At 38.7% G+C, this 26,949-nt stretch overlaps 1 protein-coding gene across 2 annotated transcripts in view; it reads right to left on the reverse strand.

Moving 5' to 3' along the window:
- ARHGEF6_1 (Rho guanine nucleotide exchange factor 6) overlaps nt 1–24,678 on the reverse strand; it is a 55,696-nt gene extending 31,018 nt beyond the window's left edge. The window contains exons 1-11 of one of the 2 annotated variants that reach the window (XM_051217058.1): nt 24,643–24,678; nt 24,336–24,542; nt 21,449–21,575; nt 21,351–21,415; nt 21,201–21,298; nt 21,065–21,160; nt 20,874–20,993; nt 13,189–13,324; nt 11,773–11,832; nt 9,817–9,897; nt 1,820–2,026 (exon numbers count right to left, since the gene is read on the reverse strand). In XM_051217058.1, the coding sequence (XP_051065691.1) occupies nt 1,820–2,026; nt 9,817–9,897; nt 11,773–11,832; nt 13,189–13,324; nt 20,874–20,993; nt 21,065–21,160; nt 21,201–21,298; nt 21,351–21,415; nt 21,449–21,575; nt 24,336–24,398 (1,053 nt within the window). In that variant the 5' untranslated portion in view covers nt 24,399–24,542; nt 24,643–24,678. Of the gene's footprint in view, nt 1–1,819; nt 2,027–9,816; nt 9,898–11,772; nt 11,833–13,188; nt 13,325–20,873; nt 21,161–21,200; nt 21,299–21,350; nt 21,416–21,448; nt 21,576–24,335 lie in introns of both variants that reach the window. The other variant, XM_051217057.1, reaches the window with a different exon arrangement.
- Nucleotides 24,679–26,949: the final 2,271 nt, after the last annotated feature.

A 26,949-nucleotide genomic window follows, 5' to 3' on the forward strand; every position in this document is an offset into this window, starting at 1 on the left:
AAGGTAGCAGCTCGGTCGGGAATTTTAACAACTTAATCGATAAAGTCTTAATTGCATATTACGTACTCCATAGTAGCGAGTCAGTAAAGGATGTATCGCTCGTAGAGAAACTCAAAGTTCAGGGTAGAATAAAACAGCTACTGAATCCTCCTCGATTTTTAAGAGTTCTCTAAATTATTTCAGTTTATTATGAGTCCCAAATAGGAGGAAACACGCGTCTTCCATCCCACTGCTAGCCACTATCCACCTTTGCTTATAAAGCTTGTGGATTAAGGCAATACGCACAGGATGTACATATGCCAATAAGAGACTGATCAATTGCAGTCTTAAACTTCAATGAGAAGATTCAAGCAAACAACACCTAGTGTATTTACATTCAAATTAAGTGAAAATCGGGACTCAGTAGCTAAGTGGATAACGCGATGGCGTTTGAAACGAATGGCACTGGGTTCGAGTTCCAGAGTGAACATCTACTCTGAGATGCAGGTACATCCAGCTGATGAGTCCCAAATAGGACGAAACGCGCGTCTTCCATCCCACTGCTAGCCACTACCCATCTTTGCCAATAATCAGATAGATTTGAAATACGGAAAAAAAGGATACTGATTTTACTACGATAAATGAATATAAAAATGGAAATTATAAATTCAACCTCGTCGTTGAATTCATTGACCACGTAGACAGATATACGTCGGTTTATTAGTATGTCATGAAATTTCGGGTTCTCATTTGATTTAATTATTACCTTTACATGTACAACGTAGATAATTTCAGATAATGTATTTCATTAAAATTTTAAGTTACCAAGTGTCCATTCGTCAAAGTAAATTTTTGGAAGTAAAAATATCCAAGCTATTTTCTGGAATTCCATCAGTAATAGTATTAGTAGAGAAAAAGACACTGGGGAAAGAATATGTTTGTTTAGTGAAATTACAAAAGGCTTACAGAACATATACACCTATTATTCAGTGATCCATTTGCGCAGGCCAAGGAGTGGGGAGAGTCCACTCTCCCTCTCGAAATGCTCTCACATGGCCACGCGTATATAGCCTCTGCCAGGGAAGTCCTACTCACTACCTTCTCGTGACGGGGTGTTGTCTACGGAAATGAGAGGACGAAGAGCGAATATCCGGCGCTTTAACCGGGTTGGTGGACATTTAGAGTTCACCTAGGGGGATTGGAAAACCATGACTCCAAACCAATGGTGCACATGGGCTCCACGATCCTAAAGGAACAAATGGCGTATGAACCAATTGTTGGTCACCGACTACTATGGGACTGCATCTCCTTACGATGCTCCACTACCTTGTGGATCAGACCTTCAGGTCGAAGGCTCCTAGTGTGGCCTTCTAAGAAAACTACCTACTTCGGCTTGGACAACCGGGCAGTATCACAGCCCTCACACATATCAAATGAGACTTGTATGGTGCATATGTATTTGGTGCCTTGTACCAATATCTGTGTGTTAAAATAATAAAATTGCGTCCGGTTAGATATTCTCTGATTCAATTTCGTCCTAGCCTGGTCTCGAAAGTATTCTGCTTACTCCATGGTTTGTGACCCCTTGGAACTCTCCACTTTGACTGTATCAACTTCCATGCGACCAATAAGTAATCTTATGAGTAGCATTCACCACAGCAGTAGTAGTAGTAGTATTTGTTATTTATGATTTAGCTATTGCTTAGCCGTAGACCTATGAGTATTTCCTGAATAAATATTGATCTATTTATATATTGAATTAATAAATTATTGGTAATTCTAAGTTTTATAAAATGAAGCAATAAAATCTAAAAAAGACACAGAGGTGAATTTCACTTACAGTATAATCGTAAACATTAGTTTGGTTTGTTCTAGCCAACAGGAGAACACAGGTAGGAAATATAACCAATAATGATAATTGTGTTTTTCTTGTTAATATATCATTTATATGGATGAAATCCGGTAGGGTTATCATTGATTGGTTTACTTGTATGTTAACTAGGAGAACACGTAGAGTGAGAATTGGGTCACCAAGTTGTTGTATAGGCTAATTGTAGTACAAAACAAGAAAATCGGCAGTATTAACAATTAATAGAAATACTAAATATGGGAGGAAAGATTTAGAAATTATAAATAACAAATATTTCATCTCCTGTAATTTACTCTCCAGGTTCAATCAGCTCTTATTTAGGTTTTAGCATAATCTATTGAAAAGTCGCAAAACAAAACCATAGTTTTCATTATATCAATTAATATAGTCATGAAGTACTAGCGGCACCATAACGGCGTCGAGAACACAAGAACAACATGCATCAGCAAATATTGATTACCTCTACTATGCTAAATGAAAATGTTGTCTACTTTATTTATACATAATTTCGAAAAGGATTCAACATTCAAAGGCGTTTTCAATATGTACAACAATATTTTGTACAGAACTTGAATACTCAACTAAGACTATATGTTTCTATACAGAGTAATCACCTCAGACTCCGAACTTATGGATATTCCAATCTCTAGTGCCTTTATCAAAATAATTATTACTGGCGTAAGAACGTGATCCCCTGAACTTTGCATTTATCCAAGATTTTGAATGAAATGTAAATTATATATATATATATATATATATATATATATATTGTGGCTCATAATTCTTAAGACTCAGGAAACCGTTTATTAAATTTGTTGAAGAAATGGTCAAAGAGCAGCAAGGAGACCTAGAAATATTATTTGACGGACGTAAGCTGGTGTGTTTTATTATCTTGTTTGTTCAGGAGGCCAGTCTTCGTATTTTGAAAATGGTCATAGTGATCTCAGTCGTCTTCACTTGTCGTGAATCCTCGACAATACTCACTTGACTTCTGTTATTCTTTAAGTGTTCAACTAATAATCAAGAACTGCCTGAGATTGTCTTCTACGTTTGATGGGTGAAAGCTGTTGAAATAACAGAAGTATGTCCGAAATTGCATTACCTTTAATGTCAAGTACATCTAATTCAAAATATCGTAAAAAAGGTATAGATCAATTTATGCTCAACTGTAACTAAAATCATAGAAGCTGAGTTCAGAAAATATTCACCTATTCTTCCGTCTGATGTTAACAAAATTTTTATCCTTAATAAATAATAAATAATTTATGGACGACTGTTGAGTGACCCTGATAATGTCCGCCTACTTTACTAGGGCTAAACGAGGGTTATAAACCAGCATGAAGAATTAGGATTATGATTTACTGTTGACAGTCATTGTTGAGGACTATACTTAGGGTTTTCATCACGAACTGACACCAGCTAAAATGCTGAAACGCTATTTAGACAAATGGGTGAAAGAATTTCGTGCCAAAATCCAAAACCTGTTGTCCCAAATCTGATTGTTTCGTCTAAAGATGTTAATTTTGACATCCAAACAAAACAGTTTATGGATTTCAACTAATCAGGTTACAGCAATGCAGTATTTACAGCCAATTAATGAATTCCTATAGCAAACAAAAGGTGTGATCCAAATTTTGAAAGCATACATCTTTGGAACACAAGTTAATTGAGCACTGATTCTTAAATATTTATATATTCATACCACTTGATTTTAATCAATAGGGATCAGTAATATCAACCACAGTGAAAATAACCACCTACTAAACATTTTACTGGCTATTTAGATAGAAACGAGTAAATTATTTAAATGAGTATTTTATTCGAAAACTATAAAGCTCTCCTTTGACTAAATTGAAAATACAATTACAGTTGAAATCGCTGTATTTGGTATACAAGAATATTAATAGAAATCGATCACTCCAAACTAATTAACTTGTCTTCGGAGATAAATGATAAACACAATAATGATAATTTATACTTGCACTGCCTCATACTAAGAAGAACGGAAACAGTATCCATCAGGATTACCAGTTGCCGAAGGGGTTTTAGCTTCAAATCGATTGTGCAAGAAGCCAATTCGGCCAGCATTGTTGTGGAAAGACATAAACAATACTATATGTGGTTGGTCAACAAACACTATTGTAAAAGTTATTAAATCATTTTGGAATATGATCCTTTGTTTTTATCAAGAAATTCAATGAGTGAATGTTTACTGCCAACTTAAGCATTAAAGATTCCTGTTTGTTGTATATAATTCCGTCCCTTGTTACACTTAACTTTTAAAAAGAGTGAAGACGTTTCAGCGAAGAGGATTTTCTTTTTGATCTCCACGATCAAACCATCCAGCTCGAAGAACAAAACTCCATCAAAATCATCCACATGAGCCGCAAATCTCCACCATCTTAAGATGACAGTATTTGGTTAATTGCTTAGTCAGACTTGTAGACAGTCTGACAGGAATTAGATGAGTTATATATTCTCCTATCCTTATTATTATTGTGATTGTTGTTGAATTTTGTCGGATTGTTGTCGGTTTTTGGTGTGGAAATATAGTTACGTTCTAGTCAAGCTAATCACGTGTTCTTGATCTGAGTTGTGTTGAAGTCCTGCAGAATAGACACTAGGAGGTTATCTAGTGTAGATATCCATCTGAGTCAAATTAAAGTCCCATTTGTAAAGACGAAGAAAGTCCGAGCGTTATAACGTATATATATAAATATATATAACTCCGCCTGTAGCTCTTCTAGAGTTACTGCCGGTCTCAAGCCCGGGTAAAGGAGGAGGGTTGGGCATGTGGTTAGCGTCCCCATCCCGTAGAAAACTAACTCGCTAAAAAAAACGCTTACCAGAAAAAATAATTCAAACCATTTTAACTCTGCCCTGGGAGTTAGAAGGTCCTCATTTAGATGAACTACGACGCCTCATGGTGAAAGCCGAGTTCCTTCGGAAGCCACGAGGCCGATGCCCCTTCTAACAACCAGAGCAAAAACTTTTGTAGGTACATGCAACGTCCGAACAATGCGGGACACCGGGAAGACCAGTCAAATATCAATGGAAATGAGGAGATACAACTTAGCAGTACGGGGAATCAGCGAAACCCACTGGACCCAAGCTGGACAGAAAAGGCTAGATACGGGAGAGATGCTGCTATACTCCCGTCACGAAAAGGAAAATGCTCCACACACTCAGGGAGTCGCTCTAACGCTGTCCAAAGTAGCACGAAATGCACTTGTAGGATGGGAATATCAAGGATCCAGAATCATCAAAGCATCATTCAAAACAAAGAAGGAGGGGATCACAATGAATATTATCCAATGTTATGCACCCACCAATGATAGCAACGACGACAATAATGACCAGTTCTATGGGAGGCTGCAATCAATCATAGAGAAATGCCCAAGAAAGGACCTAACCATTCTGATGGGAGATCTAAATGCCAAAGTCGGAATAGACAACACCGGATATAAAGATATCATGGACGACATTGACGGGGGGAAAGAAACGAAAATGGAGAAAGATTTGCAAATCTATGTGCATTCAACAAATTGGATATAGGGGGCACAATATTTCCACACAAGCGTATACACAAGGCAACATGGATCTCACCGGACCACACTACAGAGAACCAGATAGATCAAATTTGCATCAACAAAAAATTCCGAAGGACAATGGAAGATGTGAAAACTAGGAGAGGAGCTGACATAGCTTCAGATCACCACCTAGTTGTAGCCAATTTAAAACTGAAGCTAAAGATGAACTGGACAAACAGCAATACAAAGGTTCAATACAGCCTTCCTTCGAGATACTGACAAACTCAATGAATTCAAGATAGCTCTCAACAACAGGTTTCAAGCCTTACAAGATCTACTGAAGGAAGAAGAAACTACTATGTAAGACAACTGGAAAGGCATCAAAGAAGCATTAACTTCAGCGTGTCAAGAGGTTCTGGGCCTAAAGAAACACCATCATAAGGAGTGGATCTCTATAGAAACTCTGGACAAGATCAAAGAAAGGAAGAACAAGAAGGCAGCAATTAACAACAGCTGAACACGAACAGAGAGAGTCCAAGCACAAGCTGAATACATAGAAGCAAACAAGCAAGTGAAGAAGAGCATTAAAGCCGACAAGAAGAAATACGTGGAAGAACTAGCAACGACGGCGGAAAAAGCTGCAAGAGAAGGAAATATGAAACAGCTTTATAATACAACGAAGAAACTACCAGGGAAATACAGTAAACCAGAGAGACCGGTCAAAGACAAAGAAGGCAAGCCAATCACTGAAATTCAAGAACAGCGGAACAGATGGGTAGAATACTTCGAGGAACTCCTAAATAGGCCGGCTCCAATGAATCCACCGGACATCGAAGCAGCACACATAGATCTTCCTATACATGTCAATCCACCAACTACGGAAGAAATTAGAATGGCCGTCAGACAAATCAAGAACGGGAAAGCAGCAGGACCCGACAATATACCAGCTGAAGCACTGAAGTCAGACATCGAAGTAACTACAAACACGCTTCACCTTCTATTCAAAAAGATTTGGGAGGAGGAACAAGTGCCGATGGACTGCAAAGAAGGGCACCTCGTCAAGATTCCAAAGAAAGGAGATCTGAGCAAATGTGAAAACTACAGAGGCATTACACTGCTGTCAGTACCAGGGAAAGCCCTTAACAGAGTGTTGCTGAACCGGATGAAAGATGCAGTAGACGCCCAACTTCGAGATCAACAAGCTGGATTCCGTAAGGATCGGTTGTGCACAGACCAAATTGAGACAATACGGATCACCGTCGAACAATCAGTTGAGTGGAACTCGTCACTATACATCAACTTCATTGATTATGAAAAGGCATTTGACAGTGTAGATAGGAGAAAGTTATGGAAACTTCTTCGACACTACGGAGTTCCTGAAAAGATTGTCAATATTATCCGGAACTCATACGACAGACTACAATGCAAAGTCGTGCATGGAGGACAGCTGACAGATGCATACCAAGTAAGGACCGGAGTCAGACAAGACTGCCTACTCTCTCCCTTCCTCTTTCTTCTGATGGTCGACTGGATTATGAAAACCTCAACATCTGAGGAAAAACACGGAATACAATGGACAGCTCAGAATCAACTAGACGATTTGGACTTCGCAGATGACCTAGCCCTCCTACCGCATACACACGAACAGATGCAGACAAAGACAGCCAGTGTGGCAGCAGTCTCTGCATCAATAGGCCTCAAAATACACAAAGGGAAAACCAAGGTCCTCAAATTCAAGGCGGAGAACAGCATTCCAATCACTCTTGATGGCGAAACTCTGGAAGATGTAGAATCCTTCACATACCTGGAAAGCATCATCGATGAACAAGGAGGTTCAGATGCAGACGTTAAGGCGAGGATTGACAAAGCAACGACAGCATTCCTTCAATTGAAGAACATATGGAACTCAAAACAACTTTCAAACAACATCAAAGTGAGAATCTTCAATACGAACGTCAAGGTAGTTCTACTGTATGGAACTGAAACTTAGAGAACTACAACAACCACCATCAAGAAGGTACAAGTATTTATAAATAGCTGTCTTCGCAAGATACTCAACATCCATTGGCCGGATACCATCAGCAATAGCCTTCTGTGGGAGAGAACAAACCAACTTCCAGCTGAAGAAATTAGGAAAAGACGATGGAAATGGATAGGACATATATTACGCAAATCGTCAAACTGCGTTACGAGACAAGCCTTAACTTGGAATCCTGAAGGGAAACGGAAAAGAAGAAGGCCTAAGAACACACTACGTCGGATAATAGAAGCAGATATGAAAAAGATGAATAACAACTGGAAAGGACTGCCCAGGACAGGGTTGGATGGCGAATGCTGGTGAGCGGCCTACGCTCCTTCACGAGGAGTAACAGGCGTAAGTAATATATATATATATATATATATATATATATATATATATATATATATAAGAGAGAGAGAGAGAGAGAGAGAGTAATGTTAATATCAAACTGCTACAAATAAACAAGAATAAGGAGCTACTACACAAAATCATTAACTAAACTTGTAAAAAGATTTTGCGAATTGTAGGCACTACAAAATTCACATAACTAAACGTGTTCTTGTCACCCTTTTTCAGATGAGAACTATTTAGAGAATACGTCAACCTCTACAAAATAATTCCAACGTCAATAAGTAAAAGTTAGTCGGTTAATTGTTTATCATGTGTTTAATTTCGTGAAAGTTTTCTGTTTAAACCTTAACTAAATAAAACAAATATCGACTCATGTCAACCTTAAGAAGAAAGTGAAATAGAACACGTTACCGATTCCAGAATTGCATTTTTATGTTGTGGAAAACAAGAAATTGAAAAAATTGAAAAGTATAACAACTAATGGTCGAACTGTTCAAAATTAAGTACTTCTAAATTCCACAACATGTAAGTGACCATTTAGGGGATGACTAGTGCTTTTGATAAATAATGGAGAACAAAAACAGTTGATTGACATGGATTGATAAGAAAAATGAGCCACAGATTTTGATTATATTTATTAAGACATTCTGTAGACTGACTTCAATAACATGAAATCAAAAACGTGTACTGATATCTAGCCACTTAGTGCAAAGCCACAAGACGAACTTGGTCTAAAGAATCTGATCAACAGAGAGGGCCAGTGACTGATTAGTGAAATCCTAGAATCCTTTGGGAGTAAAAAGATACCACGTAATGTCATGTCGAATAAATAAACTCGAAATAAAAAGCGTTTTTTAGAAACTTTGATTTGGACGTGACAAGTCAACCACTGAAACGCTTATTTCTCCCTTTTAAGCCGCTTTCTATGATGGCTAACAACTTTAACAATACAACTGTGAGATTTACTGCAAGATTAGTTTATGTACAGGAAATTTGTTGGGGATGTTAGATCCCCAGAATACACTTGGTAAATACCTTATTTTTGTAATTTTATTTTGAGAAATTGAATTTCTTTGTTTTCGCGCCAAAAGCGCTCTTTTAACTTTCATGTTGTATTTCCCACTTGGGAGAATCTTAAACGCTATTGGTCCGTTGTATCTTTCAGTATGCTATTTTGTAACGCTTCCCAAGGACAGTTTTATGCTGTATATATACGTTTGATTCGTGTCTGTTGTTATCGGTCGTGCTTCTGGTTGCTTAAGGAATATATTTCCCCGTTCGAACTTCGACTTCTTTCTCTAGTTAGATGGGCCGGGAAGCATTAGAATAGCTAGCTTATTGGTCTTTGGTCACAAAGTCTTTGTTCCGTTCGCAGACTAGGTGAACTCGTAATCGCTTCAAATATAGCAAAATCAAGAGAACCTACAGATTTATATATGGCCTCGGGACTCTAGAACCTTCTGGAAACATACTTAACGTGGTAATGATGCCAGTAAATATACAATTTAAGACGTGACACATGATTTTTTATTTCCTAGATGTTTCTGAGAAGTTTCTATTCAATGCCAATGAACAGAACACTGCTCGACATCCAAAATAAAACTAATATATATGATATGTGATATAACAGAAACAGAAACGAATCAATGACAAGTCGTGCGAAGGAAAACTATGGAAGTATCTACAAAAACGTATGTGTTCATACCTATATAAATATGAATATACGTATGAGTGTATATGTGTATGGAAGTATTCAGAAATGTGCAGGGATAAATGAGAAAGACAATCCCAAGGTCAAAAATGTGCGTTAGCCATGGAAAGTTACGAACTGTCCAACTAATCAATATTGTGAATAAAACAATTCACTTAGTAAATTGTTAAAATAACGACGTCAAATCTATTTATCACATTATTGGAACATATGGAATGATGGACAATGTTTATGAAGCTGTATTACAAAAACACTTGTAAAACTTGTTATCAACATGTACAGAAACAAACTTATAGACGAGAAGCTTCAGCAAAGTCGGAAAAACTAACGGTATGCTGCATAAAAAATAACTTACCGGTCCTCGCCATCCCTTTATTACTGACAGTAATACATTGATATCATACTCTTTAAATTTTCTAAGGATTGCACACCTTTCCTATTTATTTATTGTTAGAAAGAAAAACAAATAAAAGTTGGAAACTTATACTCTTTGAATGTAAAACGTTTGAGACCTCACCTTATTTGATTGCTGTTTCAATTACCTAATTGTTTCGAATAAACATGTTATACAATTAGTTTTTTAAACACAGTTCATTTTATTAACTTGAGATCAATTAGAACAACGAACTAAGTACAATGTTATTCGTGATTTTTGGCAATTGCTTTCACTGGTTGAAAGTAAGTAGATTTCATGCGCTTAATGAGCCATCAGCCTACGCCCAATCTCTTTCAAATTCCTGCACATAAGCGTTTATTAACATACATAACAAAGTACCTTCACTTTTCCCAAAACGCCTTGTTACGGCCGAGGGTAGGAGAGTCAGCTCTTCCTCTCCAAATGCTCTCACATGACCACGCGTAAACAGCCACTGCCAGGGAAGTCCTACTCACTACCTTCCCGTGTTGTTTACAAAATTAAGAGGACGAAAGGCGAATATCCAGTGTTTTTAACCACTTTAGTGGGTACGGAGGATTTACATAGCGGAGTTGGAAAACCCTGATTCCAAACTAATGGTGCACATGGATTCCAGTATACTGAGGGGACAAATGGCGTATCAACCTATTGTTGGTCATCGGCTATCATGGTAATCCATCTCCTAACGTTGCTCCACTGCCTTGTGGATTAGACCTCTAGGTTAAAGGCTCGAAGAGTGGTCTTATAAGAAACCACCTACTTCAGTTAGGGCGCTCGGACAATATTCCATGTACATTTTTGTTAGTGGGACATAGATTGGATTAAAGAATGCTCCACGCACAATTGATTTGGTGCACGCTGATCGGCTAATTCATATCCAATCAGCGCTAGTCGATACTTGGTGAACACTAGAAATCTTCTCATGTATAACTATAAATATACTAACGTTTTTCCTATTGTGCTTATTACTTCTATATAACCTTGTTATTTGGAATATAATCTTTTTCCTGTTCAACCGTGTTCTGATTTGGGGACTTTGTCGAGTGAATTGGTATCCAAGAATAATAAGCAATAGGAATAGCTGGGTTGTAATAAGAGAAAATTATAACAATTTGGTACCTCCTTATACCAATGTTTGTATAAAACCTTCACTCTGGACAGTTACCTGACGACGATATTATGTGACAATAATAGCTGAATATTTACTGTACATCGTATATTAGTTAACGAAGATTGGTAACGATTAAAAGAAACACAAAATCGTTCATAGTTTTTTACCGAATAGGATTTGTTTAGAGATTTGTGAACATTATTTATTTAACCTCTTGGTTAAGACTATCTTAATACTGGTGCTATTTAGGAATCCACAAATCTGTTATCTTGCAATGTACTAACTCAATGATTCAGTTTACTTTACCATTTGACAATAAATTTGAATTCACGTTACAAAAGTGCCATATAAATACGATATGTGAGCATGGATCATGTGAAATGTTTACAACAAAAACTGTCGCTCAAATATTTGTAGCTATAAAATCTTGATCACTAAACTTAGAAGTCTAAAATTATTGAACTTATTCCTACCTGTCCATACACTTATTTGCCCTCAGGTAACTAAGTATAGCTCACATACTAACTTAACCTATGCGTGGGATTATTTGTCTTGGAACCAAATCAATGAGAACCTAATTAGTGGAGTGTTTGCTCAGTGGTCAGAACGTTCGACTTTCAGTTACTAAGTAGCAAGTTCAAACCTGTTTCATCTAATTGCGTTCAGGCAATCAGGTAGTATCACTAGCCCTCATAATTTAAATGTGTGTTAGCTAGTTAGTTAGTTATCAATGTATTGAATAAGGTTAATCAATCAAGTAATGATACGAAAATTTCAAAACTCACCGTTATTTCACTATAAACATTCATTGCACGAAGAATGTCGGGTCGATCAACATGTGGCTCCTAAAGAAAAAGCGAGATAACTTTACCAATAGACTTCGTATTTATACAGTTAATTACATTGACAGTTTTAACTCACAATCCTCCTTTACGCTAAAACCAAAGAACTTGGAAAGAAGAACAAATCACGACCGCTAAGTTTATGATGTCCTAAACAGCATTATCGGAACTGGTAGCATTTCCCATAGTATCTCAATCAGATTGAATGAAATGCATTGATATGGTTTACTGTATGATATGTTATGAACTTTCAAAAGTAATGTTTGGTTTAGAAGTGTCTTGACTATTCTAAGGGCTCTGCTAAATACTTCGATAAGTTACAGTTAAACTACAGAACCACCATGAGAACAGTTCAATCAATTACTTATTCGATAAAAATGTAAAGTGAATTGGTTTCTTGCATTTTCTAGTTCACAAAATCTCAGAGACAGCATGTTACAGTGGCGGTATTACTCAATCACATATGTCAGATTTATGGCCGAAATGTGTGCTAAGATGTATTCTTCTGAACTTCTAAAACCGTTCACAAAAATTACACATTTACACCTTCTTGGGTTTATCAAAATATGATCAACATCATATAGAATGCATGTGACTAAGGTAAACGTAAATATTCGAATCCGTTTTCCATCACGCAGTTGCATAGTCAAAAACAATAGGCAGTTCTACTTTTATGGAGGTAATTACAAGGAAGTATTTAAAAAAAGAATATTCACTGAGGTAGTTCTTTTAGCATTTTTATGGTAATATCTTAATGCTTAAGATAAAAAACCAATTTCATGTACACAAACACAACATATAAATGTTATACACATATCCTATCATACTAAAACTCAGAAAAACTGCTCCCCTAATTGTCTCCACTGCCATTAAGAGAAAAGTTATGGTGTTGATTCAAAGGATCTTAAAGAACAATTAGCTGTTAATGTAAAACTGATTTTCTCGTCGACTCCTCTCCGACACTCAAGATTTCATGATAATAAAGATTAGGATTGCATAATGTAAACGACGTTGAAAGATATAAGAAAATAGTTTCTCACAGATTGTTCGTTACTACGCAATGATAATTGGCCAGTTGTTAAGCAACAAACGACACGATTACATTATCTAGCACGGTTACGCGGTTGTCAACTACAATTTAATCAAATTTCAGTGAAGTAACAGATAGCAGTCAGCTGTAGGAAAGAGTTGACAAGCGATCGCTTACCGACATTACTTTTGATATATACTAATATCTACAGACCCCGTTTTTGATGGAGCAATGTTATATGAAATAACTTAGAGAAGCACAAACAATAATGTTTGATAGTACAGCCATACTACGAAATTAATTGAACTTTATAAGTTTAATCAACATACCTCTAAATAGCGTTCCATTTCTTTTAAAAGTAAAGGATAACGACCCAAACGTTCAAATATAAGAATGAGTTGTTGCTTACAATGGACCAATTGTAATTTAATATTAAATGAACTCATATATTTTGTTACTTCTGTACTGTATCGAAAAAAAATTGAACAGGTATTTCAGTGAGAAGAGGAACGGACCTTAATTACATCAAAGACTTATCGAAAAAAGTACCTTATGTAACCGGCCTTAAGCTGTTATCCCTTGGGCTTTGCGGTCACGCTCTCAGTTATCTAAGGTTTCTCTACTAACCTAGTTTCCCATTCGGATCCATCAAGAAATATCCTTCCACGATGTGGGCAACAGGAAAGTCATAAGCGCCCCCATACTCGATACTCTGTTGTCCATGAGCGGACCTCTTTGTCACTTCATAGTATTTTTTCTATCCCCAATACTAACCCTTGTCCCATAACTCTATCGTTATCTACACGTGCCACCAATAATAAAAATTCGAGTTCACGAAAATGTATTCCTGGTCTTCGAAAACAGAGCTCGAAACTATATGTTGAAGTATTCATTGTTTGTTTCTCATGTCAATTTGGGCAATAGACTTCAGATGAAAATCGATGTTAGCGGAATATAGATTGTATTAAAGCACGTTCCGTGCATGATTACGTTGGAACAGGCTGATTGACTATTTCTTATCCAATCAGCGATAGTCGATACTTGAAATAGAATCTAGAATCTTCTTATGTCAAAATATAAATATACTAACACTTTTCTTATTGTGTTTCCTACTTCCATTTACCAATGTTATTTGGAATATAATTTCGTTCCTGTTCAACTGTGTTCTGATTTGGGGACTTGTCGAGTGAAGTAATGTCCAAGAATACTAAGCAATAGGAGTAGCTGGGTGGTAATAAGAGTAATCATAACACTAGTTTTGTGCTATCGATATATGCTATTTTTCCAAAATACACAAACAAGATCAGAGCTTAGTAATTAACTTGACCTCACCTACTCAATAAAGAAATCTGGTGCGATTTATCCTTCGCGCATCAGGAGACTTGACTACCACGTTTTATGGCCTCGCTGAAAGCAGAACAGGCTCTCGCAAACTTGATTCCGATAGCCAGTCGCCTGTGTGCGAGAACGTAAGGGAAAGGAGATATAGAGATACACGCCATTGCTTCGCCGCCATCTACGCCTACGCTCCCACTGACTGCAAATCCGATGAAGTAAAGGATGAGTGTTATAGAGAGCTTTCAATTCTCGATCAAAAAGTCAATCGCTCAAATATCATAATATTAGCACATGATTTTAATACTTGAATAGATAGTCTAAGCCAACGAGACAATTAAATGGGTCTTACAGTAATCTAGCTAAACGCACAGAAACTGAGAATCATCTGCTGAAAATTTGTTCATCCAAATGTTTATTCTTACCAAGTACCAATGTTAAGTATAAAAACAGACATTATTTGAAATGGTGACCTCTACAACCAACTCGATGATGGAATTGAATAAGCTGCACTGTCATCAAGCATAGTTGCAAAATCTCAACAGAACAATCCCATTCATTCTGAAGCGCATTTTAAGATTCTGATCATGCTCTAATGTGGGGCAAGTGTTTATTTGCACCTCCCTAGAAGTAGAAACCCCCCAAAAGGAAGACCAATTGGGGTTCCGCTTAACAGTGGAAAAGTTTTAAAAATATCTCCGAAACAACTAAAGAAGTAGTAAGTCAATCAGCAAGGTGTTGTAGGCTCAAATTAAATCCAATTAGCTGTGAAAAACAGAAGTGATATCTTCAAGTGACTTGAACCAAAAGGTTGGGAAAAATCAGTGTATTTCCGTAGCGTTTGTTCAATTGATAAATGCTCGAAAACTCCTCGCATCAGACTCAGAAAACGATGAGGATCTAAAACTACTTAGAAACAGAATGACAAAAGGTCTATCCAATGGTCGTGATTGGTCGTTGAAAGCGAAAGAAAACGAAATGAAAAAGGCAGACATGATAAACAACAACAGACAACCTTCCTAACTTACCAGTGTTATGATCAGTCTTATGGCTTAGTATTCTTCGGACACTACTTCACTTGACAAGTCCCTAGATCAGAACACGGTTGAGTAGGAATGGAATTATATGGCAAATAAACAAGGTTGAATGGGAGTAAGAATTGCAATAAAAATATTCTAAAGTCTTCTCCAACTACCCGCTAGTGCCGACTGACCAAAAAATTCAGGTAAAGGCAGCCATTATAGCAGCAGCCTGTGTAGCAGTAAGCCTCAACATACACAAGGGAAAAAGCTGGATCCTCAAATACAACACGGAGAACACCAACCCGATCACACTTGATGGAGAAACTGGAAGATGTGGAATCATTCACGTACCTATGAAGCATCATCAATGAACGTGGATGACCCGGAGCAGACGTAAAGGCAAGGATTGGTAAAGCAAGGACAGCATTTCTACAGTTGAAGGACATATATAATTCAAAACAAATTTCAAACAATGTCAAAGACAGAATCATCAATACGAAGGCCAAGACAGTTCTACTGTATGGAGATGAAACTTGGAGAACTACCACAACCACCATCAAAAAAGTAAAAGTATTTACAAACAATTGTTTACACAATATACTCAATGTCCGTTGGCCGGATACTATCAACAATAAACTACTGTGGAAGAGAAAGAACCAACTTCCAGGTGAAGAGGAAATTAGGAAAAGACTTTGGAAGCGAATAGGACACACATTGCGGAAATCACCAAACTGCATTCCAAGGCAAGCACTAACTTGGAATCTTCAAGGGAAGCGCAAAAGAGGAAGACTAAAGAACACACTGTATCGAGAATTGGAAGCACATATCGAAAGGACGAACAGCAACTGGAAAGGACTGCCCAGGACAAAGTTAGATGGAGAATACTGGTGGGCTGTCTATGCTCCTCCATGAGGGGTAACAGGACTTCAACACACTGGTCATATATTTTGGGACTATCAAGTGATTAATGCTGAGGCTAGATGAAGGATAACACGTAAAATTGATGAGGTATCTATTCCTCATCGACTGAAACGGTTGTGACTTGTTTTGCGTGTACGTAAATACCGACTATCTCAATGCATACTGGTGGCTGGTGTAGGAGTTATTTTATTATTTATTTTATTTGAACACATAAATATTGGTACAAGAATGTGCCAAATATATATGCGCCACGCAAAACAATGAGAATTTAAGGGGAAGGAGAAAAAAAGGAAAAAAAGAGATTGATGTAAGGTGGTGTAATAATAATGATGGTAAAAATGGCGGAACAGACAGGTACAATCAGAAGAAATCTTTCAGTTAAGGAAGACGCAACCACTTTTTATGAAGAAAGTAAAAGAAGGTTACAGCAGGATCGCCACTGGCTTCTATTCTGAGCCATATCTGATAACGTCTCTAGCCACTGTGTCACACCATCTCTCGGACCCCAGCCAGGGAGTCGTGAAGGACCGACAGAAGCCAGTCCTTTACAGCTTTCTTTCATCCCACGACACCATGTCATATACTGACCACCTCTCCGCTTCTTCCAACCAGTCCCAGTGTCGACAAATATTGCACGACGTGGAATTCTCTGGGACGACATTTGTAGAACATGTCCAAGCCACCGAAGTCGGTGTTTCAAAATAGTGACACCAATTGCATTATCATCTCTGTGCCCGAACACACGATGCCGAACCTCTGCATTACTAACATGGTGTTGCCACTGGATGTCACCAAGCCTTCGGAGACAACGATGATCGAACACAGAGAGTCGTCTAACGTCCTCAACTCGGAGAGGCCAGGCTTCACAAGCATAGAGCAGAACTGCTCTCACCGACGCGTTGTAGATCCGACCTTTTACAGCCAGACTAACATCACGAAGGCGCCAAAGGTGGCCCAGATTGGCATAAGCCGCTCTGGCTTTCACTATACGTGCATTGATCTCATCACTCACACCCCCACCAGCACTCATACAGCTACCCAGATACACGAACTTCTCGACTACTTCTATCTGCTCACCATCCAGAGTGAGTACAGGGTTAGAATCCTGCCAGTCTTGTAGAAGTACTTTGCACTTCGAAGGTGCAAAGTACATACCATACCTACGGACACTGATTGCCAACTGATTAAGTGTGCATTGCATGCCTTGGGCATTGTCGCACAGTAAGACAATATCATCCGCATACTCAAGGTCGAGAAGTCTTTCTCCAGGCAACAGGTCCACAGCGCCATTACCTACATCCATCAGAGCTGTTTCCAGAATGTCATCGATGGCAAAGTTGAAGAGGAATGGTGAGATTGGGCAACCCTGCCTAACCCCACTGCTCGAATGGAACAATGGAGAGAGGTAGTTGTATGCCCTCACTCTGCCTGAGGTGTTTGTATATAGGGCTGTTAGGATGTTAATAAACTTCTCAGGCACACCCTACTTCAATACACAATCCCAGAGAACAGTACTGCCAAACAAATCGAAGGCAGCCATGATGTCAAGAAACACTACGATTGTTGGCCTTTGACAAGTATGACGGTGTTCTAAGATTTGGCGGAGGGTGAAGATATGATCAATACATCCTCGACCCGAACGAAACCCAGCCTGCTTCTCGCGAGTCAATCTTTCTCGGGTTTTGAACAACCTACGAAGTATGACGGAAGCCAATAGCTTGGACGCAATCGGAAGTAGACTTATCCCCCGATAGTTGTTACAGGAACGACGTGAACCCTTTTTAAAGATAGGGACAACTATCGACTAATTCCATGACGTTGGTACACTCTCTAGTTCCCAAACCTTTGTAAACAACGTCGTCAATTCCTTAGTCAAAAAGTCACCGCCATCTTTAAAAAAAGCCGGAGGTAATTCGTCTGGGCCAGGTGATTTGTAGCGCTTCAAGAGTTGGAGTTCCTTGCGGACTTCCGCTTCATTTGGTGGATCAATGGTCACCGGCCATGGAGGGCAGGACAGTCTGACCGATGTTGCCGGAGCAACAGGCCAGTTGAACTGCCCTTCGAAAAATTCTGCCCATCGTCTAAGACGTCAATGGATGTTAGTGACTGGCATCCTGTCATCCTCGCAGATTGTTTCACTCACACCAGACTTCTTGCTACCAGTGGCTCGGATGAGTTGGAAGAGCTTCCGGTAATTACCAGATGAAGCTGCTGCTTCCAGCTCATTAGCACGCTTCGACCACCAGGCTTCTCGGTCCTTACGCAAGCCAGAAACAGGTTGTGGTCTGTACACAGTTGCAGTAGACAGTCCCCGTTATCTGTCCTGCGACCAGCAAGTCCCCATCGGCCACCTAAACGACTCTCTCCTGTGCCTAGACGCCCGACCTGAGCATTCAAGTCTCCGGCTAGTACTACAATACCTGTCGAACGCACTTTCTTGAGAAGAACAGATAACTGGTGGTAAAACTCATCCTTGATTGCATCCGGGCTTCAATCTGTCGGAGCATAGGCGGAGATGACGAAAAGACATCGTTTCTCACGCCGATTTCTCACTTTGCTGGAACCTTCTAATCTAACAGCACATAACCGACTGTTAATGGGGATCCAATCGACTAGTGCTGCCTCAGCTTTAGCGCTTAGTGCGACACCAACGCCAGCAAGACCAGACGAAGATGCCACAGGGCCCTCGGATAAGCGCACGTAAAACAAGCTTTTCGAAGCGACAGATGGAGATCGAATTTGCAGTACTTCACCAGAGTCTTGAATACGAGTCTCGGATAGACAGCAGACATCGATATTAAGACTTTCCAAAGACATAGCCAGCCCTATCTGTTGTCCGACCTGCATAAGTGTGCGAACGTTGAAGGCAGCCAGTTTGAATGGTTCATGTGGTTTCAGAAAAACTGCTTCACTACTCATATTCGGTGGTAACATACAATTTTCAACCAGACAGTGACTCGAAAACGTTTAGATAGAGTCGAATTTCCACCAAAGACGAGCTGCTGTATAAACCGAAAAAATAAGTATAGACGGAGTAGGAATAAAAGAGGGTGAATAACGATGTAGTAAATAATAATAATAATAATAATAATAATAATAATAATAATAATAATAATAGTAATGATAATAATTTGGATCATTTGACTGTTATTCAGAGCGAGAAATGTAGTTTCCATAGATACAGAGAGTTCATCATTTGCGTGTGGGCTGTGATACTGCCCAGGTGCCCAGACCGAAGCAGGTGGTTATCTTAAAGGGCCACACCCCGAGCCTTTGACCTAAAGGTCTAACCCACAAGGCAGTGGAGCATCGTAAGGAGATGCATTCCCATGGTAGCCGGTGACCGAAAATTGGTTCATACGCCATTCGCTCCCGCAGGATACTGGAGCTCATGTGCACCATTGATTTGGGATCCGGTTAAAGCGCCGGACATTCGCTTTTCGTCCTGTCATTTTCGTAAACAACACCCGGGTGAGAGAAGGCAGTGAGTAGGACTTCCCTGGCAGAGGCTATATACGTGTGGCCGTGTGAGAGCATTTCGAGAGGGAGAGTGGACTCTCCCCACTCTCGGCTGTACCAGGGCATTTGAAGGTGTAGGAGTAGGTGAGAAGAGAGCTAGAGAGAGACAAACCAAGATATGACATCAGTCCATAAGGTCACTTACAGTTGGACTAAGCCGTGTAGGCATTCAATAAACCAGTATTTTCTTCCTAAGTCACATCCTATGTTTCTAATCTTTCGTATTAATACTAATAATGTTACCACCAATAAACGAAATTAGCATAGATCTAATTGATACTAAGGTTTTAAGATTGAGTTCTCCACAGTTTGGATAGTTTGTTTGCAAAGATCTCGTTATTGTCTAGAACGCTAAAAGAAGGATTGGCAACTAACCCACTCAGCTGAGAGAGTCAACTTCACCAAAGCTACAAATGGTATACAATGTTAGTCATAGTGATATAACTGATTGTCTAAGATATACTTCTCACTCTCGAGTGTACTACGATAATGCGTTAATGTGACGATAACACTGGTCACGTTATATCAGATCAACGATTCACGACCCATAATATAGAACTAGATACTTTATTCAATATAATTACAAGGGGTTACACTCAGTGAGTCCGGAGTAGAAATCAATGAGAGGAAAGGAAATCAAATATTAAATAGCCAGTAGGCTGTGCCTCTTTGTCTCAACGACCAATCATATTTTACTACCACTACCACACATTAAAGTATAAAGTGGTCGCCGTCGCAGACAGGAAAAGTCCAGAGTCTGACGCAACTGTAAACTTCTCCACACAACCCGATAGAAAATGCCTTTTGGATTCGTTTCATACCTGGGTTCGACGACCTCGGTGATTTTAACGCTCAGTACTTACGCAAATCATCACAGCACCTTGAGGTATACGGTCACTAACACATATGCTACGTTTCACAGAAAACCTTACCGGAATTTATAATCTCATTAAAAATAGTTTATCCTTCAACAAAAATTTTGCATCTGGCCTTAAAAAAGATCATTCGTCAGTAATACAGAATCAATCATATTGACTAAATACTTGGAATTTTTGTGTTGTCTACCCACAACCATGTCACATTGGGTAATGGTATGCATCATAGCAATCTAGTCTTCCCTTAATAGAACGAGTATTTAAATAGTGACTAAAAGTCTTAGAAACTTACAAGACTTGTAGGATGGAAAATTAATTTAAGTGATTAAGATAATAACTTACATATGTTCTTCTAATCCTGTTATAACATGTAAATAAATTTTTGAATAATCACACCCGACTGCGTTAATTGCTGGAGCAAAATCTAAAAATAGCCGACCCATACATTTCGGTCCATGTGTACTATTGGGAAAAAAATATCCATGAGTAATAAAAGGTAAATATGTATTCAGAAGAACGACGAACAAACCTACTATTTCATTTCTGTTAAAGCCGAGGCCAAATGTTGATGTATACTAATGGTTTGAAATAATATGTCTCTTAAATTGACGAGTTTGTTCAAGAATGATCTACGAAAGAGAGGTGGTCGTATTAAGTACATGAAATTACAAGTGAAGTAGAGGCTCCAGGTTAATCATAAACACTGACAATAACTGAGATAGTTCACTAACTTGTCTTAATTCACCTTCTAAAACATGTTGTATAATCTTATGAAGATAGATCCGAATAAACAGGTAGATAATATATTCGATTTCTCACCTCGTTTTGAAAGTTTTGTAAGTGTATCAACGAACTTTCATCAGTAGTGGAGTTACCCTTCTCATCTACAAGTAAATTTATTAGTGACAGAAAAATACCTGAACTGGTAGCATATGTTACATAGTTACTAGGAAACCAGCCAACGAATCCATTCAAACTACCTTCCCACCAACCACCTTCTAATTGTTTCAAAACTCTTAGTACGTCGCCTTTTTTAAATGAAAGCTATCAGCAAAATAAAAAGTATGAGTAAGATTAAAAGAAAATAAGATGAGGTTATAGCAAAAACATCTGAAATAATGAATGAATGGATAGATAGAGTTTAGATTTTAACCATTCGACTTTCTACCACTGGGTGGAAAGTTAGAAACTCGCTTCATTGACTTAATAACGTTTAGTAGTATTGTAATGAACGAGAACACAGGTGGGGACGATCAGTGCATTTTAATACAAAACTACAGAATCTCCTGGTAAAATATGAGAACCATGCATTGAATACTTGATTTGCGAAATTCTAGCATTTGTCCTTCAAATTATGCGTGATTCTTCCAAGTCATAATTTCTTTTCTATTTTCGTTTTTGTTTTCTTCAAGTCGACCCTCATAGCCTTCTGCTGCCATGCATCACTCTTCTGATTGGTGTTACATACTACTTATATTTGTCGATATAAGTAGCATAAACTACAGTATTTCTAGACCTCAAAATGTAGATATCAATCATTATTTTACATAATAAACAATGAATAAATACATGTGTTAATGCTTAAAAGTAATTAACAATCACATAATTGATCAGTTGGTATGCAAAATGATGGAATTGGACAAAGTTAATAGCAACCTAGTAACTAGTGAGAAAAGATCTTACAAGACATGAATTACGAATATGGTCAGATTTAATTTCGTTGTACCCTATTTAAGCCCTTGTTTGTGTATTTTTATTCAAACGACAGATAGTTAACTGCCAAATAGGTGGACTGGGGAATATGTTCTAGTCCTATGGTTATAAAATTAATGGTGCTTATGTTAAAAAATGGCATCAGTCCAATAGATTAATGTTTTGGTTTCAACAATGAAAGATATTCAGTATCCTCCATAATAGTATGGAAGACAAATGAAGTCAAGTGATTGTTGGTCTGCCATGGTACTGCATCTCCTAACGTTGCTGCACTGCCTTGTGTATTAGACCTTTAGGTCGAAGGCTCCGGATGAGGCCCCCTAAGAAGATCACCAGCATCGGTTTTGGCACCCAGGCAATATTACAGCCCTCACACAAATCAAGTGAGTTGTATGGCGCATATGTATTCGGTGCCCCTTTGTACCAATATGTGTTCGAATAAATAAATAAAAATAAACAATCACAGCAACAGTGGACCTAGCTACCACAGAATTTGGATTAGGATGCACTGACCGCTGATTTTAACCAGCCTATTTCTTCGTTGCTCACTAATCTTACTAGGAGTAGGAATGTGTGCATGTGATCTTTAGTGCTTAGTTAGAGACTCGCTTTTAGTGTTTGAGTCGTGGCCTCTGCAGCACACAGATTCATTGCCTGGTATCGTCCCTGGTTTTATTATAAGCTTGTGGTTAGCTATAGGGATTTTCGACTTATTACTAGTCCCTGAATAAAGACCTCTACTAACTGTACTTGTGGCTATAGTGTTAGTAGTAGTGGCAACGCTAATTCTGTGCATGTTACTAAATAGACTGAATTAGATGTAAGAAAATTTAAGGATGTACACGATGTAAGGTTGTAAAGAGAAAAATAATAAAAATAAGTGAAAATATGCTACACAAGAATAGTATCTGAAAAACACTTAAAATTGCGATGTCACCACCTTTCGACGTTCTAATAAGTAACTTCGCGTAGGTTCAGTAACACCCCAAGTGAACGAACGTGTGTATGTTGCGGTTGCAGTTACTAGTCAGTCAGTCAGCTACAACGTAGGACTATGCACATATTACACACAAGTTGCCACACCTCATTAGCACAAGATGAACACCAAATTCATAGTGGTCACTTAAGTGGTAGTAATATATAATATTGTGTAAAAGGACATAGTACAGGAAGAAAGATATAAAATAATTTTAATCTCACAGCTCAAGGGAAGACAGAGTGTATAAACCTACGCCATTGTGATCGATTCTGAGCCATATCACTCAGTCCCCAACTATTGATCACGATAGTCACGCGGTCCCCAACCAAGCAGTCTGCATCTACTAACATAGCTGGGACCAGAAGTTAGTGACTTCAAGCACTGATGCCACGTTTTGGTTTGGCCGACCTTAACTTTCTTCCAACTATCCCCAACACTGGTCAGCATTATGCGTCGTAGTAATCGGTGTTCAGGCATGCGTAACACGTGGTCCGACCATCTCAGTCGACGTACATTTACAACCTCGTCAATTGATTTACCATAAGTCCCTAATACCTTGCGTCTAACCTCACTATTACATAACCGGTGATCCCAGCAGATGCGAGCAATATTCCCAAGACATCTGTGGTCGAATACTAGTAACCTGCGAATATCTTCTACCCTGAATGACCACATTTCTCAGCCTTAAATTAGAACAGAACGAACTACCGCGCAGTATACTCGTCCTTTAATTGATAGACGGATATCTCGCCTTTGACAACGGGCACGTAAGTTGGTAAAAGCCAAACGAGGTTCCTGAATCCGTGCAGAGATTTCATCAGACACCAACCCATTAGGGTTGATCAGACTTCCAAGATAAGTGGAGTTTTCGACACATCTGACTAGTTCACTCCCTATCCTTGGTTCAGGTGTTAAGCAGGCCATTGATGAAGAAACAATTTGCATTTAGGGGGGAGCGCACTTCAAGCCTTTTGACATCGTTGCTCAGTGCCACCAAAAGACTCAGCATTTTATTAGCGTCTTCACCAAACTAGGCGTTAAAAAATCACCATAGAACTTTAAAGCCTAGCTCTCGAATGGTAAAAAAGCTGAGCAAAAATAAAACAACTAACCTCATCGGTATGTTGACGGTTATAATCATATAAAGCACAGACAAGCAATTGCTTTTGTGACATTTATAAAGTAACATTGAGATTCCGATAAATTAAAAATAGGCTTCGTCTACAACCCGAAGTTTGGAAGACCATTATGTAGCGGATCGCATCAGGTCAGGAGGTATTTTGTGTACTAGTGGGGCATGCAGCGTGACGTCAGGAGGACTGGAAAAAAGAACAGACAAGGTGATTTGACGACCTGGAGAGCGCACAAAATTTGCTCACACTTATTGCAGATAGCCAATATGGGCAATATGTGACTTACCATTCTTGCGTTGACCGCTACTGACCTACACTGCCTTCAATAGCCAATGTAGACTTTCATTGTCAGTGTATGAATTGCTTTAAGAATGATTTGAGATTATATTTCAGCATTATCTCGTTGTCACTACAATTTGTCCAGTTGAAGTGATTTCGTTTTCACTGATACCAGCTTGAGAGTTAGGTTACATCTCAAAACCACCTGATACAAAAGTAACAGTATTTCAGAAAGAGATTTTGTGTTGTAAGGACAGAAGGCCTACAGCCTTTGCTATTCCTTTTCTAGTATGCTTCTGTGAGTATCCAGTCTTCTATTGAAAGGGTCAATTGAAGATGTGAACACCACAGTTTCGGGCAACAGGTTCCAAGAATTAACGACTCAGTGTGAAAACCTGTATGCCACTGGTATTTTGTTCGTTTTTTGGCTTTTCTACTCGCCTACTTCGTCCTCTGAGATGTGGGAAGAAAAATAGAAGATATGTAAAGTCCGAAATTATCTCTTGGTATTCTATACATCAAAATTAGATCACCTCTTAGTTTGTGATACGACTGAGTATGGTAAACCCCGGAGTTATGGAATTGCAGGAATAGGCCGCCCTCTGTACGTTTTCCATGATATCTGAATCTCTCTTTAAACAGGAGCCTGCAGTCTGGATGCAGTTCTCAAGCCTAGTCCTCACTAAGGTTCCGTATACTGTATTGAACATGGTAGTATCTAACTTAGTAAATGTCCGTCTTAAAGCTTAGAGGGTTATAAACCCCTTAGCTGCGATCTTCCGGTAATGGGCCGTGACTTACTGCCACCCAAAGATCCTTTTTAGACCGGACCACGGGTACTGGCACTTTCCCCATACTGTATTCATTTAACTTTGTATCCCCAAGTTGCACGAAGGCACACTTGGGTGCGTTCGTAGACATTAGCTACCCTTCAGACTAGCGAATCAGAATATCTAAGTCTGCCTGAAATTCCCATGCGTCGGAGTCTCCTGTTATTTCACGCCAGATGTTTTACATCATCAGAGTATAGTAGCGAGACTCAACTATACTTAGGAGTTCATTTACATACTGTGTAAAAAATAAATGACCTAGAACCGAGCATTGTGATATTCAACTGTCTCCAGGTGCAGCACTTCGAATTGACTCTTACTTTCTGTCTACGACCCACGAGGAAATCTGTTATGTCCGAGTGGAGATTAAATTACAGGTAACTCCCGAGGACTATTAATGGACTAATATTCTATAAATATTCTTATTGTATAATTATTCAACAATTACATTACATATATTTATATTCCTCTTATTATAAGCTTTATTTTGACCTATAACTTATTATTGTACGATTTACGGTTCTTAAGTTATGTTCAGCTTATTAACTACTGCCTCCCACATCCACAGCCACTTTTTGGGCTTATTTGTGTACAAATATTATTTCCTATTTTATGGTACGTTGAGGTCTGTGTGATGGATATATAAACGAAGTATGCCTGAAATAAACGATCTGCTCTGATTCGGAAGCTGGTATCTTGTTCTGGACTCAAGTGGGAGGGCTCGTAGGACATAGGACCAATAAGGACACTAAACTGCCCACACCGGTTAAACGTCATTGGTTGGCCTAGTGTGAAGATTCGTATAAGTCGTATCCGGATTGGTCGATAGGTCGCGTGGTAGCAAAACAAGACATCCAAGGTCATAACAATTGGCGACGGGGTGGAGAAAAGTTTTGAACCCTCAACTTCAAGGTCATAACAATTGGCGACGGGGATTTTGGCAAAAACAAAATAATTGGGAGACGCAAGGTCATAACAACTGGCGACGGGGATTTTGGCAACAAAGAAATAATAATAATACAAGTGGTGACTCAGATTTTGGAAATAAATTAGCTGTATAATTGCCGGTGATTTTTGGAGCTAATATTATTGGCAAAAAAGAAATGTCGATTTCTTTCGAACAGTTGCGGTTAATATTACAGCACCAGCAGAAGATGTTTGCCTTGCAACAAGAGCTATTTATAACAGTTTTGGGCAGACTTTGCATTCAAGCAGAAAATAAGAAATCTATATATCATGCAGATAATGGTGCAGTAATGGACATTTCAGAAGCATATCCTGTGCAGGATTCAAATCCCTCTATACCAGAAGGGAAACGTAATATTGGTAACGTGTCCAGCTCAGAGCAAGAAAATATTGTGTTAAATGCACATGAAGTTGTGACAATACCAGATGATCAGAAGCCAGATCCTGTAGATGATGTCCAGAGTCCAGAATCAAATGAAACACTACTGGTACTGTCTAGCTGCGAAAATAAACGTCAG

The sequence above is a fragment of the Schistosoma haematobium genome, chromosome 6 (assembly GCF_000699445.3).
Source record: "Schistosoma haematobium chromosome 6, whole genome shotgun sequence".
Lineage (NCBI taxonomy): Eukaryota > Metazoa > Platyhelminthes > Trematoda > Strigeidida > Schistosomatidae > Schistosoma > Schistosoma haematobium.